At 52.5% G+C, this 14729-nt stretch overlaps 3 protein-coding genes across 3 annotated transcripts; 2 read left to right on the top strand and 1 right to left on the bottom strand.

The window, feature by feature from the left end:
• Positions 1-820: 820 nt before the first annotated feature.
• NCLIV_054190 (hypothetical protein) lies at positions 821-4258 on the top strand (the record flags this gene model as incomplete). Its single annotated transcript, XM_003884971.1, has 9 exons — positions 821-829; positions 1296-1333; positions 1451-1563; positions 1747-1860; positions 2188-2276; positions 2911-2972; positions 3261-3388; positions 3792-3847; positions 4193-4258. 9 exons carry the CDS (start codon positions 821-823, stop codon positions 4256-4258), a joined length of 675 nt encoding a protein of 224 aa, XP_003885020.1.
• Positions 4259-5253: 995 nt separating this feature from the next.
• NCLIV_054180 (Oligoribonuclease, related) lies at positions 5254-6282 on the bottom strand (the record flags this gene model as incomplete). Its single annotated transcript, XM_003884970.1, has 1 exon — positions 5254-6282. The coding sequence occupies one exon, from the start codon at positions 6280-6282 to the stop codon at positions 5254-5256; it is 1029 nt and encodes a 342-aa protein (XP_003885019.1).
• A 3335-nt stretch (positions 6283-9617) lies between these two features.
• NCLIV_054170 (hypothetical protein) lies at positions 9618-13328 on the top strand (the record flags this gene model as incomplete). Its single annotated transcript, XM_003884969.1, has 7 exons — positions 9618-9971; positions 10307-10438; positions 10688-10796; positions 11317-11391; positions 11792-11933; positions 12235-12344; positions 12868-13328. The coding sequence occupies 7 exons, from the start codon at positions 9618-9620 to the stop codon at positions 13326-13328; spliced, it is 1383 nt and encodes a 460-aa protein (XP_003885018.1).
• Between the last annotated feature and the right edge of the window lie 1401 nt (positions 13329-14729).

The following is a 14729-nucleotide window of genomic DNA, read 5'->3' as shown; positions in this document are numbered from 1 at the left end:
TTTCTCTAGTTCATTTCTTCGCTGCTCGGCCGCGTTATGCTCACGTAAGTGCACACATATGGATGGGAATAACTGCCGAGAAAGCTGGATGTGCATGTGTAGATGAAAAGGTGTGTACCGTGCGTGTGAAAATGCAAAATGAACCCCCTGGGTACACTGCTCGAGTGTGTGTTGAATGAGAATTCCGGAATGTAACTAGAAGCGCTACACGAGACGCTCCACAAAGATCTCCGAACGAAATCCTCCCTTTTTTTTACGTAGATTCGCTCGCGAGGAAAAACACACCTGATTAGTGTTTTCCTTCGCGCATCCACCAATACGTATCTTCGGATCGAAAATCTGCGCGCCTCCTCTCGTGGTCGCCTTTCCTTCTCGTCACTAAGCGTGCGCTTCTCCTGGAGAGCCTGTTCCCTTCTTTGCGCCCTGTCCAGCAAGGAGGGTCTTCTCCACGTTTTGCTCTCGCTCACCCGCCACTCGCTGCTGACACAGTTTTTGTTTTGAGAACGCGATTTCCCCTGTCTCAGTCCAGGGTCTCGCAAAGACTCCTGACCCCCGAAACTCAGGATTCTTCGCGCGTCCCACCTTCTGTTTCTTTGTCTCCTTTCCCCGATACACGTTCCCCACACGTCTTCGAAATTGTCTTACCCTTCGATTTTTCGTTTCTTCCCTCCGGTCAAACCCGAACCTTTGCGACTGCGGAAGCGGCTTCCCAACGAAAAGCCGCCGTTTCCCTTGGGTTCCAGACATAGGGAGACAGCCACGAGGCAAAGTCTCCGAGCATCTGAGTCAAGTGTCTCCTTTTTCCTTCACACACACGAAAATGACCGCGGTGAGTCTCTTCTCGAAACCGCTTCCGATATCGAAGGAACTGTGGGATGGAACGTCGCCTTCTGGTGTCGCTACGCTCGAAGAGGAGCAACCAACTCGAATGCAGACCTCTGGCAGATACCTCCTTGCATCGCATGCACAACACTGCGAAAAAAGGCGTCTGTTTCTGTCTCGACGGAGCAGTCTCCTTCCCTCTGTGGAAGCATGGACGTCCTGCGTTCCTTTTCACAGAACAACACCAACGCGAGGCTACCTAGTTGGATCATTATTCTGCCGTCTTGGTCGCGGGTGCAGTCGGTGTGCTTTATACAGCATACGTGTATGCATGTATATAAATATCTATGTATTGATATTCATGAAAACGGGGAGGCATGCGTTTTTTTTCCTTTTTAAGTCGTTTTGTGGCGCCACCTTCCGAAAGAGATCGTGGCCTTGCTTTTTTGAGTCCGTGTGCGTTTTGTGTACAGTACGGGAAGGTCGACTACTGGGACGAGAGATACAGAAGGTAAGCCGCGTCCGATGCTCCTCAACCAGCCAGGGAGTTGTCATTTTTAAGTTCACAGTCTCCTTCGGAGAAGGATAGAACGAGAATGTTTGTGTATCCGTTTTGCTCTTTCTTCAGGGACGTCGAACCCTTTGATTGGTTCCAGAGATATGCAGGCTTGAAACCAATTCTCCTGGAGGCGGGACTCGAGCCGTCCTCGAGGATTCTCGTCCTCGGATGCGGAACATCCCGTAGGTGTACAGACACAGGCGCACTTCTGTGCATGCATACGGATTGACAGACGTAGACCGATCACGGGTATCTTCCCATCTGGGCAGTATCTCAGCGCAGACACAGATTCATGGGAGGTGGCTAGAAACTCCTTGTTCGGGCGCGAGACATAAGGCTTCGAAGGGTCAATGTGTTTCCTTCAGGCGTGAGCGAGGAGATGTACGCAGACGGCTACAAGAATATTGTGAATGTCGACTACTCCAGCGTGTGCATCAGCCACATGCAGCGCAGATGCGCTGACAAGGAAGAAATGACGTGTATGTACGCCGCACAACTCGAGCCCAGTGGGAGGGAGTCGCGAGGCGATATACGCTGGGCAAGCAGTCGGCTGCTCAGCGTTTTTTTTTCCTTTCTGTTTCCTGAAGAGAGGTTGTACGGGGAGGCGCGGCAGGTGAAACGATGGAGATGAGGAGTATTCGGTGTGAATAGATACCGCTAAGTTTGGCGTGTCGGCACCAAGCGGTGAATTTTGAAAAGCAGTAACGGACTGTACGTGGAAAATTGTAATCTAGGTGGAGGCCCCAGATGCTACGACCAGGGAGGTAGGCCTTTTTTTGTCTTTCTTTCTTCACTGTTTGTCTCAGTTTTACAGATGAACGCGCTGGACATGAAGGACTTTCAAGTTGGCAATTTCGACCTCGTTTTCGACAAAGGCACCATGGACTGCGTTCTTGTGAGTCCACACTCTCTGCCTCAGAAACGTGTCTTCCACAAGAGCTGAAAAAACTGTTTTCCTAAATTCGGGCTTTTGCCCCTTCTTTCGAGTGTCAGTACAGCCCAGGACGTGACTCCTTCATTCAAACACTTCGACATGAGTGGCGAGAAAGTGTTTTTCTGTAAAAAATCAAGCAACGCCGGGGGTTGTCGCTTAGAAGGACGTCTTCGTTTGCTGTTCGCGATGCCGGAGACCACAGGGGTATAATCTTGTCCCTTTTTTTCTGGGCAAACACCTCGCTTTGGATGTATTTGACGGTATAGAATTACAAAGGGAGAGAGACAGAAAACGCCTCGATATAAGTGGATACAGAATCACACATGCAGACGCATCTATGTACGTGGATGTGTCTCGGCATGTGGGCGTCTATCAACACGGCGATACACCGACCATCGACAGATTTACATTTTGTGTATCATAAGTTATCCAAGTATATAGTGTGCTATTGTGCGTGCCTAGTGACGTCCAGGCTGTTCACAAACCATCAGCAGCGGCAGCATCCTCTGAGCACTTTTTTGTTCCTCTGCAAAAGGATTTCTTTTCTATGTGGGCTCATCCTTTCGCTTGTTATCCGTTTCCACCTTTCTTGCAGTGCGGGGACAATTCCTTTGACAACGTCCAGAAGATGCTCCGGGAAGTCGCTCGCGTTTTGGCGTAAGTAACGGACAGGTGACCTCAGGAGGAAACAGGAGAGTGTCGTGGAGACACCTTACGCTCTTTTCGGGTGTAGGCGCCTCTCGGCGTGCATGCAGCAAATCAGAACTTCTAGGGCGGTCGTCGCTGTCTAGGAAGGCGATGGCAGTCGGGAACTCGATGTCGATAACGGCCTCGGCCGCACACAACGGTTCTGACGGCAAAGGGTTGGTAGAAGATAGCAAACTATGGCGAGATCGTTCATTTTGCAGGGCTTCCCCGTTCTGTCACCGTGTGCATGCACATCAGACCCGGAGGCGTGTACATTGTCGTGTCTTACGGCCAACCCAACTTTCGGCTCTCGCATCTCCAGAGGGAAGAATACGGGTGGACGGTGACGATGAAGACGATCCAGAAGCCAAGCATCAACGTGCAGGGTAGGCGGGTTCGAGGGGAGGGTACAGAAGTGCATTTCAAGATAAAGACGAACAAGACAAGTTAAGAACTGTTGCCTGCGAATCGACGAGATTTGTTCTGCTTCCTCGTGGCCGCTATAAAGCAGAGCGTCGTTGTATGACTCCTGTGCAGAAACCGAATTGAGCAGACGAACCAAATCCACTTGAACTTTTCATCTAGGGACACGTTTGTTGGCTGTGGGGATTTACATATGTGCATGCACATCGGCGTCGGGGCATGTGCAGTTCATTGCATGCAATGGGAGTTGTGTATCGGGAAGCACTCGTCGCCGTCGGCAGGCTGTTGACATTCGCAGATTGTTGCGGGGTGGAGAGGCAGAAAAACACATGTTCAAGATAGTGCGCTTATTGGGTATGTATACAGCTCCAATTGACGAAAAGGACAACGTCCATTACGTGTACATCTGCAAGAAAGCAGCGGTAAGGAGCGCCGAAATGTCTCGCCGTTTCGCGTCCGGGTCTCTCGTCGCTTCCTTGTCGCGTTCCTCCACTTGCTTGCCACTTGTGAAGTTTTGCCTACTTCAGCCGTGTGTTGTTCACAAAGATAAGCACAGTGGTGTATAAGCGGTTCGTCAGGAAGCGTTCTTCACGTTTCTAATGGTCGCCCTAAAACCGTGGCAGGCCTTCCACAAGAGGTCTGTACGCGTACGTATTTGTGGGCCCTGTATGGCTGAAGCAGCTTTGCCCGCAGTTAGCGTTCAAACGTCCTGCTAAGCAGGGTGGGCTTTGGTTGCGTTTCTTTTTTGCTTGCGTTTCTTTTTCCAGGGCGAACCCGCACATCCCCCCGCACAGATGTCCCCGGATGCAACCAAAGGTTCCCCGACGAACTGAACGGGTGTCTCGAGTCTGCCGGGGAAATTAGCATATAAGCGGGAAACGGTACATCGTGTGGAGTGTCGAAGAGAAGATTCTCCGTCCACGAGAATCACAGAGAGGTGGCTTTTCGTGGCGGAACGTAGATTCGAACCTTTTCAATTGAGTAGTCTGAGAACGCCGACGCTCCACATGGCGCTTTGAGTGTTTCCTCTCCAAGCAAAGAAGCACGAGAGTGCCTCGACAGTCTGTTTGCTGTCTCAGTCGCAGAGTGCTCTCCGAGACGCGCAGACACACGCGGTGAAGGCGTTTGTGTACACTACAGATGTGCGCATATATATATATATATATATATGCAATTGTATAGTTTAAACATGTATACATCTATAGGGGTGTACACATCAAAAAGACATTCGCGTGAGGCGGTGCTCTCCTTCAAAACGGCAAAAACGATATAAACGGCCGGGTGGTGGAAACGATCCTTTGGTATTTTTCCTTATGTCAAATGAACCTTGACTCGCTTCTCTTTTGGACCCGGGAAGCCGCCGAAAGCACTGCGACAGATAGGTTTCATCGCATTTTGGGCATCGGTAGGTTTTGCGAGATACAGAAAATGACATGTCAGGGAAGTTGTCTGAATCGCCTGCAACTTTACGCCTTTCGAGAGAGCGGTACGATTAGTTGACCACGGGAAGTCTTTTCTCGAAAGTATAGACCCGGTGTACAACGCACTCCGGAAATACCACAGGCCAGCTCCGACAGTGTCTCGCAGTGGTACCCTAGGACTTGTTACCTGATTCGGTTTTCCTGTTAAAATTGGGAAGGGTCTTCAAGCGAAACTTGAGAATCCCCCTCGTCACACGGAAGTCGCACGCAGGGGAGGACATCTATTGGAGCGTGCGCCGAACAGCACAGCCGCTCCTGAAGACTCGAAAACTCACGCGGTTTATGCAGAACACGGCACCGATCGGATTGTTTACTGTATGGCAGAAAACTGTCTCAGATCAAATAGCTCACTGACCAATCCGAAACAAATGTTGAGAGTAATACAGGAGTTCGTCGATGCTTGCGTGTATATCGTCCAGCGCCCGATGGTTGTTTGCTTTTTCGAAAAAGGGCAATTCCGGCTTCCATCGCTTCGCGAGCTCCTTCACAGTGGACACATCGATTATTCGGTAGCTAAGGTGTGCAATAAGCCTTGGCATCTGCTTCGTGAGAAACTGCCTGTCTACATGAACACTATTCCCGCCCAGCGGAGCAACACGCGTTGTCGCTACATGGCGGGAGACAAAGTCCAGAATTTTCTCCTCGGCGTCGGCCAGCGTCGTAGTCGACTGCCGGCAGGCCGCAGTGAGGCCCGAGTTGCCGTGAGTCTTTTTACACCATTCATCCATTCCATCGAGCAGTTTGTCACTGGCGTGGATGATCAAATGGGGGCCAACGATGCGCCTTCTGCACTGGCCGTCAGTCACAATGACTGCAATTTCGATGATTTGGTCTCTCTCGACGTCCAGTCCAGTCATCTCGCAATCAATCCAAACAATGGGGGCCTGCAGCTCCGTTCCATTTTCTTCACTTATTGTAACGCTTGTTCGGATGGGCGCTAGGTGATCCGCCTCCTCTTTCGACACACTCTGGAACCTCACCGGAGCTTGCATAGCGCCGTCGGCGCCCGGATGTTCCATTTTTTCTGAAGCCGGCTGCGGAACGCTCAAAGAGTGAAAGTGGACCCGAGGCAAGAAGGAAAACCCAGTTTCCGCACTCTTGCCCCCGCTGGAGGTGTTCTTGAGCGTCGCTCCTCGGTAGACGACAGCTTTTTCGTCTCGTGTGCCTGTGAAGCCCTCGCCGCCAATGTGCGTCTGAGGGCGCTTCGCCTCCTGAAGTGAACCCGTCGTTCCCAGCTTGCTGGAACGGAGGCGCGCTAGCTCGTCTTCGAAGCAGGGTTGTGCACAACTGCTCCAATTGTCTCCGAGACACACTGTATTTGTCAGCCACCGTGTCTTGCTCAGAAGTTTGTAGGGAAATCGCGGGAACAGTCGCATTGGATGCAGCCGCCTCGGCCACGAGCTGTGTCTTGTTTTGTCGCACCGTGCGCCGATTACAGCCACAGAAACTGCCGACAAAACTGCAGCCAATGAAACAATCCTTGCTACCGCTTCTTATCGTGGGGCCCGAACAGAAGCACTCGGAACAAAATCTGGTTTCCCGTAGGGCGACTCTTCGACGCCCGCCCGCAAAATCGAGCACATCCACAGACCACACACCGAACTTGGGCACAACTTACCCTAAAACACGAACGGTCCTGAGCGTGTTTTCATCTCTCCCGACCTCACCTGTTCCAACAGAGAACAATTGCGACGTGTGGACAGACCAGTGGCGCTGCACACACATGGGGCCAGTGTCAACCGCGTTGGATTGCGCGCCTGGTAAGAAGTCAGGGAAGATCCCCTGCCGTGCTGCATTTAGCATGAAGTTTGGAACAATGCGAGGGACGTGTGCTCTTGTGCTCGAGGGGAACTGCAAATTGTCGTCTGGGACTCCCTGAGCCCCATGTGTGCCGCGTTGTCGCAAGTTTCAACGACTCGGCCACACGGCATGTACCTGAGGTGGAGCACAGACAGATCTCCTAAACACGCATATTTCCAAGATTCACTCCCGCTCCCGGGAGAGCAGAAATACACTCTTTATTTCTGGAGACGAACCAAAGCTGGAGGCCGACCGTTGATTGTCCTTCAAAAAGGCACTGCATGCAGTTTTTCCGGCTGGCACGACGCACACGCAGAGGTGACGCGTGCCGGTCGGCGTACTCCCGACTCCGCTGGTCACCATGCGTCCCTCTAACGCATATTTCGCGTGAAGATCTTTTTTTCATACTACCCTTTGTAGCCCAGTTATGTCTTTTGTCAGAGAACAGGAGTGTTACTAGAGCCATGGCACGACCCCGACCAATGTACTGGACGGAACGGCTGTTGCTCCGTGACACAAGCGTCTCTACTTTTTCTTTTACAATTTAGCTATGCCTTCTTCGAAGCGTGATCTGTACACATTATGAGTCTGTGTTTCATGCTTGCCATGGCACAAATAGAGGGATCCTCTAAACGGCGAATCGTGGTGCCGCCGCATATGGGTGTTTCCAACTGAAACCCGGCCGAAGCAGCCTGTACTTGTGGTTCCCCAAAACCGAATCGAAAATAGCGAGCGTCAGTCGGTTGTGGCGTTCTGCTTCTTAAACTGGCATGAGCAGGGAGAGGCGCAGAAACGCGAGGACGGATGACGGGAGAGGCTGTGCCGCCCGAGATGTCGTGTCCAGCATGGCAACAGAGTAAAGCGCTTTCCGAGCTACCGATTCGTAGTTGGATGGGCGATGTAACCGGTGCAACTCGCGGGCCGGAAAGGTGCTGAGGAGACGGAAGCTACTGCGGTTGCTGTCAACCAGAGTCAGTAGTGACAGCGCTGGTGTCACGGAGGCGCGAAAACGGAAAGCTTACAGCTACGTCAACCGCACGGTACCTCTTTAATGTTTTCTTTAATTCGAAGCTGAGAAACGTTTTCAATCATCATACTTGAGAAGTAATCCGTTTAACGACCATGTAACGACTCATGTATATTCAAGCGGTCGAAGCGAACATGGATTCCGTTTCTTTTGTGGAAAAAGGCTATCAAATACATTCTTTTTAGCATGGCGTGCTAGATCTGTCGACTAGGTTGCTGGACTCGTCGAAGCGTTTGCTTCAACAGGGACTGCCGAACGCACTCTGACCCTGCGCGCGACTCAACCATCAGGACGTCCTGGAACGAGACTCGCTGACATCCGCCTGTCTAGTGAAAACGGCTCATCATCTGTGTTTGGTTGAAAGTTCGGAGACGCTGCTGTAAGAGACAGACAGAAAAAACCAGCAATCCAAAGTGTTCTCGAGGAGAAAGGACTTGCAAGAAAGCGCCATGATTCGTTGCTCCACGTCGACCCTGGTTTCTGTTTCCTATACGTGATCTGCACACGAGTCTGAGCTGCACTGGTACGCGATTCAGGAGTATAGTTCCAAACACAGCAGATCTGAAAGCAACCGAATTGACTGTTCCTATCCCAGGGTTCAGGGAGAAGTGCCCCCCACACTCGCATCACCGTGTGATGACGATGGACATGAGTGTCCCAGACACACTGCCGGTGTCTGAGGTTTTTCTCACGCGTCGTAGGGCACGTGGCAGAAAAACACTTTCGCCGCTAAGATTATTGAACTCGACTCCTACATGACATAAGAGTACCGCAATCTCTTTTATTCACAGCGCAACAGTCGTCCATCCAAACTCTTCTTTGTTGAAGCGGCATGTATCAACATGTAGATGAGCTTTTCGGCTAGGCTGGTCAGCTGCGGATTTAGGGTTCCACATTTGGATTGGAAGTCGAAAAGTATTGCTTCAGAGAGCTCGACAAGGCATTCCGCCTCTTAAGAATAGTGCTCCTCTCCCGGAAAAAGGAGATGCACAGAAGGCTCTGAGGAAAGAGCAGGCATCTCCCCCCGAACAAGACGGTGCGGGCGGCAGCGCGAGTAGTTTCTCCCAACTGTGTTCTCACTCTGGACTTTGCCCAGACTGTGTACGTTTCCTTTTTAAAAAGAAACAGACCCGAATATGCTCTTCGTCGCCTCATCCCGCAAGCGTTTGACGAACCACGGAAAGTAGCTCAGCAGTTAGGAAAAATGTGTGCCGATTCACCAGTGTACTAGCGAAACAAACGCGCCTCCGAGCAACCGCCCGATGCTACGGCCAGAGGCACCACATCCCCCGTGCGCATGCAGAAACACCAGAGCGGAGTCGGCAACTGAATTTCCCTTGACATGTTCTGGTCTGTTGAAAGGGAGCAGAGTTGTTGCCACAGATTTTTGTGAACCGGTTTCTCTTGAGGTGTCCTTGTCTTTCATCCGAGTCCTTGTCTTTTGCGCGCCGACCTTTTCGCGCGTGCGCGTGTCCTGCCTCTCTGCCTTCGAAGTTGCTGCCGTTGGTATAATATCTCCCTTTCTGCGTCTTCTGTCTCGTAAACTCGTCTCCCAGTGTCCTGAAAGGGTCCCGTCTTGCCGCAGCCTCTTTTGCGTGTATCTACAGTTCGCCGTACCCCAGACAGCGCTCTCGTTTGTTGTATTGGTCCTTCCTTTTGCCCAACGCCCCGCACGTCTTCCTTTTTCCCCTGTTGCTTCCTACCGTTTCGAGTTCTTCGTCCCACCGCGGTTTCCCCGTTTTTCGGAGCGCCGCTCGTTCGCTGTCCCGCAGGTTTCTCCGTGCCTCAGTTCCCGACGGAAGGGCGTGCTATCTTTGTGTGTAGAGGTTTTTGCTGGCCCTCGGAAACGAAAGCGTGATCGCTTCCCGTTAAGCCTCCGCCAACATGTATCATATCCCCGTAGCTGCGCCCTTGGGAGTCTACGGCGCTCCCGCAGTTCCGTTGCCTTGCTCCCCGGCACCTTACGGAGCAGCTGCGCCACATCCTGGAGCGTATACAGGAGCCGCAGAAGCTTGGGGCCCTCCAGGTGTCGGCGACCCGCGCGTTGATCGAACAAGTGAAGTGAGCCGCGATGTGCGCCGAGGAAGCCGTGCGCCGTACCCCTCCAGCAGCCGCGAGCGCGCCGACACCCGGGCTCCGCATCCGGCGCAGCCCGAGGAAAACAAGATTTTTATCGGCAATCTGAATCAACAAACCACCACGGAGAGCCTCACGGCGTACATGAAACAGTTCGGAACGGTGAGTGCGCTGACACTTGGAGGGGGAGTGTGTTTGAGCAGTGTCGCTGAGTGCCGGTGTCTTAGAAACCAGGGACTGCATGTCAAAAAGTGTGGTTTGTATCGGCGTCGGGCGGCCTCCGGTCCTGTGTCCAGTGTGGATATCGGCGCCGCTAGGCGAGAAGGCGGCGAAACACCGTGCAGGGACAGAGCTGGCTTGGCTGCACCCCAGACGCGGACGGTGTCAAGCGACGGGGGGAAAACGGCCACGCCGTCGATGTCTCGTGTGCTGCTGTCTCGTTTCCGCGGTGCACTAAAGATGCTTGCGTCCACTCGCACGTGTGCGTTCCGGTGCAGATAGAAGACTCGGTGGTCATGGTCGACAAAGTAACGGGAAACAGTCGAGGTTTCGGCTTCGTCATTTTCGCTGACGCTGCGGCCGTCGCCGACTGCGTAGGCGCGGAGAAACACGTTATTGATGGCCAGGAGGTACGCCTGCATGCGGACTTTGCGCCCGTGGGTGGATAGGCAAGCAGCACGAGAACAGCCCGGAACACGTGTGTCAGGTGTTCGTACACCTGGGGTCCATCGCGTCTTTGCAGGGAACGATGGCCCTAACCATCGTAGATACCGCATAAGTTTTCACACACGTCAAAGAAAGTGGCGAAGGAAACCCTGGACGCCCGTGAGAGGCTTTGTCCTTACTGGTGCTTGTCTTCATTCGGTTCGATTCCATAGGTCGACGTCAGACATGCGGTTCCAAAAGGCCAGGTCGTGAGCAAGAACGGAGAGGACGATCAACAGAACAAAGTTTTCGTTGGAGGAATCCCAGAGAGTCTCAGTGAAGGTCGGCGACCGCAAAACAAAAAAAAGCAACAGCAGCACGGTGTACCTTTTCACACGATGTGTCGCATACTGTTTGCATGGAGGGATGTACATTTACATATATTCACATTCAAAGGTGTAAACGTTTTGCCCCTTTCACACATGCTGGTGCTTGGGCCGGCCTGAAATATTGAATGAAGAGTCATAGTCAACGGTTTTTTTTTATGAAATCATACCCCGCTTTTGGAGTGGTTCACTGTACCGTGATTTCTCTAGTCAGTGCATAGGTTGTGTCTTTGAGTCGAACGTCGTTCGAGAACGTCGACACGGCTTCTGCGTGAAGATTCTCAAGCGTCGCGGAGCGTCTTTTCGTCTCAGTGTTAAGCTCCGCCCCGGCGTGGTCCGCCGACCGCATGACCGGTGATGTGTGTCCCTGGCTCTCCACATGCATGTGTACGCATCCACTGGCGTCTCCGCATGCGTATTTCCATATACCTATTTCTGCGCTTGCGCGTCGCTGCGCTTGTGTGTGTGCACTTCAGAGCGAATAGCAGCCTTCCTCTCTGAGCGTTTTGGCAGCGTGAAGAAAGTGTCTCTCATGCACGACAAAAACACCGGTGAGAGCCGGAGGCAAAGCAATTCAAAGCAAACTGGTTGTCACACCGTGTCAGGTCTCAACATGTAGCAGTTTTCAAATTGGAAAGGGGGTCGGATGGAATGGCGAAGTGGTGTCCTCGCTCAGGGAACAGCCTCCGGTGCACTGATGAACGGCATTGAAGTCCGGTAGTCTCGAGGTACTTTTTTGCTCGGTGGGATGTGATTTGGCACGAAACAGGAGGCAGTTACAGTGGAAACGGATCGATGCAGTGCTGAGGGATTTGCCGTTTTGTCTCCCCAGTGGCGACCGACTGGCTGCATGTGTGCGCATGTGAAAGAGGCCTTTTCCGTGTTTGACCTCGCCTCCCAGCGGCGCCTTTTTCACTCCGGGTCCGTGTGGGTGTCTTCGTCTGAGGTCAGGCCGTTGCCGGGGCTTCGGGTTCGTCACCTTTCAGTTTCCTCACAGTGCACAAAACTGCGTGGGGAAGCACGACATCGATGGCCACCTCATCGAGGTGAAGAAGGCGGAGCCGAGATACGCCACAACCAAGCCTCATATGGGGTGAGTTCGTCCAAAAAGTCACGTGAACCAATGCCGACAGCAGTTCGTTTTGTTCATCCACAGAATTCATCGTGTTCCATTTGAACGGTTTTGATGGCCAGCTCGTGCACGTTTCTACGCGTTTACGGATTCACGGGGGTGATATCTGGCCACCTACCTCAGAAGTCTTCTGGTTCACCAACTGTGTCTCTGGCGATTCCGTGTTGGGACCAAGGTTTGGGTACAATGCGAAGCCCCGACGTAGGTCGTGGGCCTAAGAGACGTCTGCTGTGTCCCGTCCCGTACTCCTGGTTTTTTTCAGGGATGATCGACGAGGCGACGACAGGTTGAGACGAAGAGAGGAGAATGGCTACGACAGGCCCCATTCAGGTCCGTATGGTCTACCGCCCGATGTTGACGCATACGCCGCAGGTAAGGTTCAAGACGTGCAAGAGCACCTGACCACATATATGTGTATATGCATTGTATAGACGAGTGCATAGGTGTCTGTATAAGAATACTTATATACGCCTGTTTCGGCGTCGTAGGATGAGAAAAACCGTCCTTGGTGACTCTCCGGTATAGGAAAAAGCAAGGTATGGATAGGTAGCCATAGAGTGTGCCAGCCGTGTGCAGAAGGACTAGGGCGTTTTCGAGATCGCACCTTGGTTTCTCGGGAAAGGCGAGTGTTTGTGCGCTCTAGGCTAACGATGAGGTCTGCGGAAGGTGGCTTTTTCCAGAGAAGGCGGTTCGGAGGGCGTCCAATTTTTTGTCTTCTCTTATGGCGGATGTGTGGGCCATGTCCGTGCGTCGCATGTGAGGACTGGGTCCACGGGTCGTGCACGTTTGTCACCCGCCTACAGTCCGGAGGCAGTTTCCACCGTCAGACAGCGGGCTATGTAGTCTCTGGAACACGGGCTTCATTTTGTCGCGCGGGTTCGGCTGTCTTTTCCAGGGCCAATGCGGCGAGGGCATTATCCGCAAACTCTGCGACCGGCAGCGCGAGCTGACTATGATGGTTACGCCGGGGCTGGGCGGCCGTATGTGCCTCCCTCAGACCCGTACGCTGCAGTAGCGCCTGGAGTGCACTACCCGCCCGCAGCCCCCGTCGCGGCGGCGGTGCCTGCGTACGGCCTGCCGCCGCCAGGCAGTGCGCCAGGCCCCTACATGGCTGCGCCGCCGTCGCCGACCTCTTCGCATCCACCGGCTTCTCTGGGGGCAGTGTATCAGCAAATCTATCCTGCGCACTCTGTGGCAGTAGACCAAGGACCCGGCGACTCTTATGGTCAGTTCGCAGCACCCGGGACGGCTGGCGCTGGGGACACAGTCGTCGATCCGTATGACATGCGAAATGCAGCAGCTGGTAGACAGACCCGATACACACGGCCTCCTGCGTCGAGGGTCCACCCGTACTAGCGAGAGAGGGAAACAACGGTGTAGCGGTCTTATGAGCGACGCGCCAGAGTTGCTTCTCAATCCGGCGATCCAGAGACACGAAGAGAGAGGCAAGAAACCTGGAGGAGGAAACGGAGAGAAATAATCAAAATGTGCACCGAGTTCAGTTACAGCCCCAGTGTGTATATACACCTGTGTATGTACCCATCAGCTTCGGTGGTAGAATCTGCAAAAGGAGCAAATATGTTGTTGTGGAGCTAGAATGAAGCTGTGTTTGGGCCCATTTGGCCCCTGAATGGTAAAAACTGGGATCGCCATCCTGGCAACAAGTTTAGGGGTTGCACATGTAGGGCATGTACGAAAGCGTGAGTAAAGAGGCGTAAGAATCACAGTGTAGCAGATCGCTGGGCACGCCACGTGATGTGTAAAGAGAAGACATACTGTAGAGGAAAGTCCAGGGCTTCAGTGTCGACAAGGTGCACGGCAATTACAAATTCAGTGCCAGGAATGCGCCAGGGACAGTGGGAGAAGACCTGTTGTTATCCACGTTTTCACACCCGTAACTCAAAATTGTTGGGAGGGCACTTCACGGCTGGAAGACTAGTGCTTTTCCCAGAACAGTTCAGATAGGATTGCTGTTAGTGCCCATGGGGCGAAGACGAGACAACTGCTACGAACGGGATCACATGTTTCAGGGACGAGGTCCCCTGATGTGTCAAAGCGTACCAACGTAGACTACGTTGTAGCAGTATGATCGTTACATATTAACATGGCCATATCAATCGAAGACGGGAGAAAACTGGTAGTTAGCTGTTGTATTTTTGGCCAGGGTAGCAAATAGCTGTGTTGATAATGATGCTCTTTCAGAAACAGGCTGTCAGATTTTTTCAGTGTTCTCAACCAAGAGTACTTGATTGCTTTCCATCGAATCAGACTTTCTGTGTGTAGAACCAGCGTAGGATCGTAGCACGGTGGTTACTTGCCGTGAAGGAGTCTAGCATCCCTATCGTGTAGCGAAAGCGGGGTCTGAGCGTCAAGATCTCCGTAGCTGTACATTTAGTGTCTTAGTCTAGGAATGGAGTTTTGGTTGAGTATTACTTAGGTCTTTCAGACATAAAACCCGTCAGGAAATTCTCGGGGGAATTACTTGAAGCGATACGTGCCTCACGAGTAAACGGCCAACGTACAGGTGCACGGCGAACGCAGTTTACAATGACCGTGTAATAATAATGGAAGTAAGATTGTTTTTGCTTCGTAAACCACTGACATCAGTAGGTAGTCCTCCAGTAGCAGATAAAAAGTGCAATGCTTCGATGCCAGTACTACGTGAAGGTTCTGTCAGTATATGAGTAAATGATCAACACTTCTTTTTGCTGGCAGGCGTATCCACGACGTAGAAGTTGACGGGAAAAGTACGAGCTG

Source organism: Neospora caninum, chromosome XI, assembly GCF_000208865.1.
Source record: "Neospora caninum Liverpool complete genome, chromosome XI".
NCBI classification, from domain to species: domain Eukaryota; phylum Apicomplexa; class Conoidasida; order Eucoccidiorida; family Sarcocystidae; genus Neospora; species Neospora caninum.
This window is presented reverse-complemented; position numbering and strand designations above follow the sequence as displayed.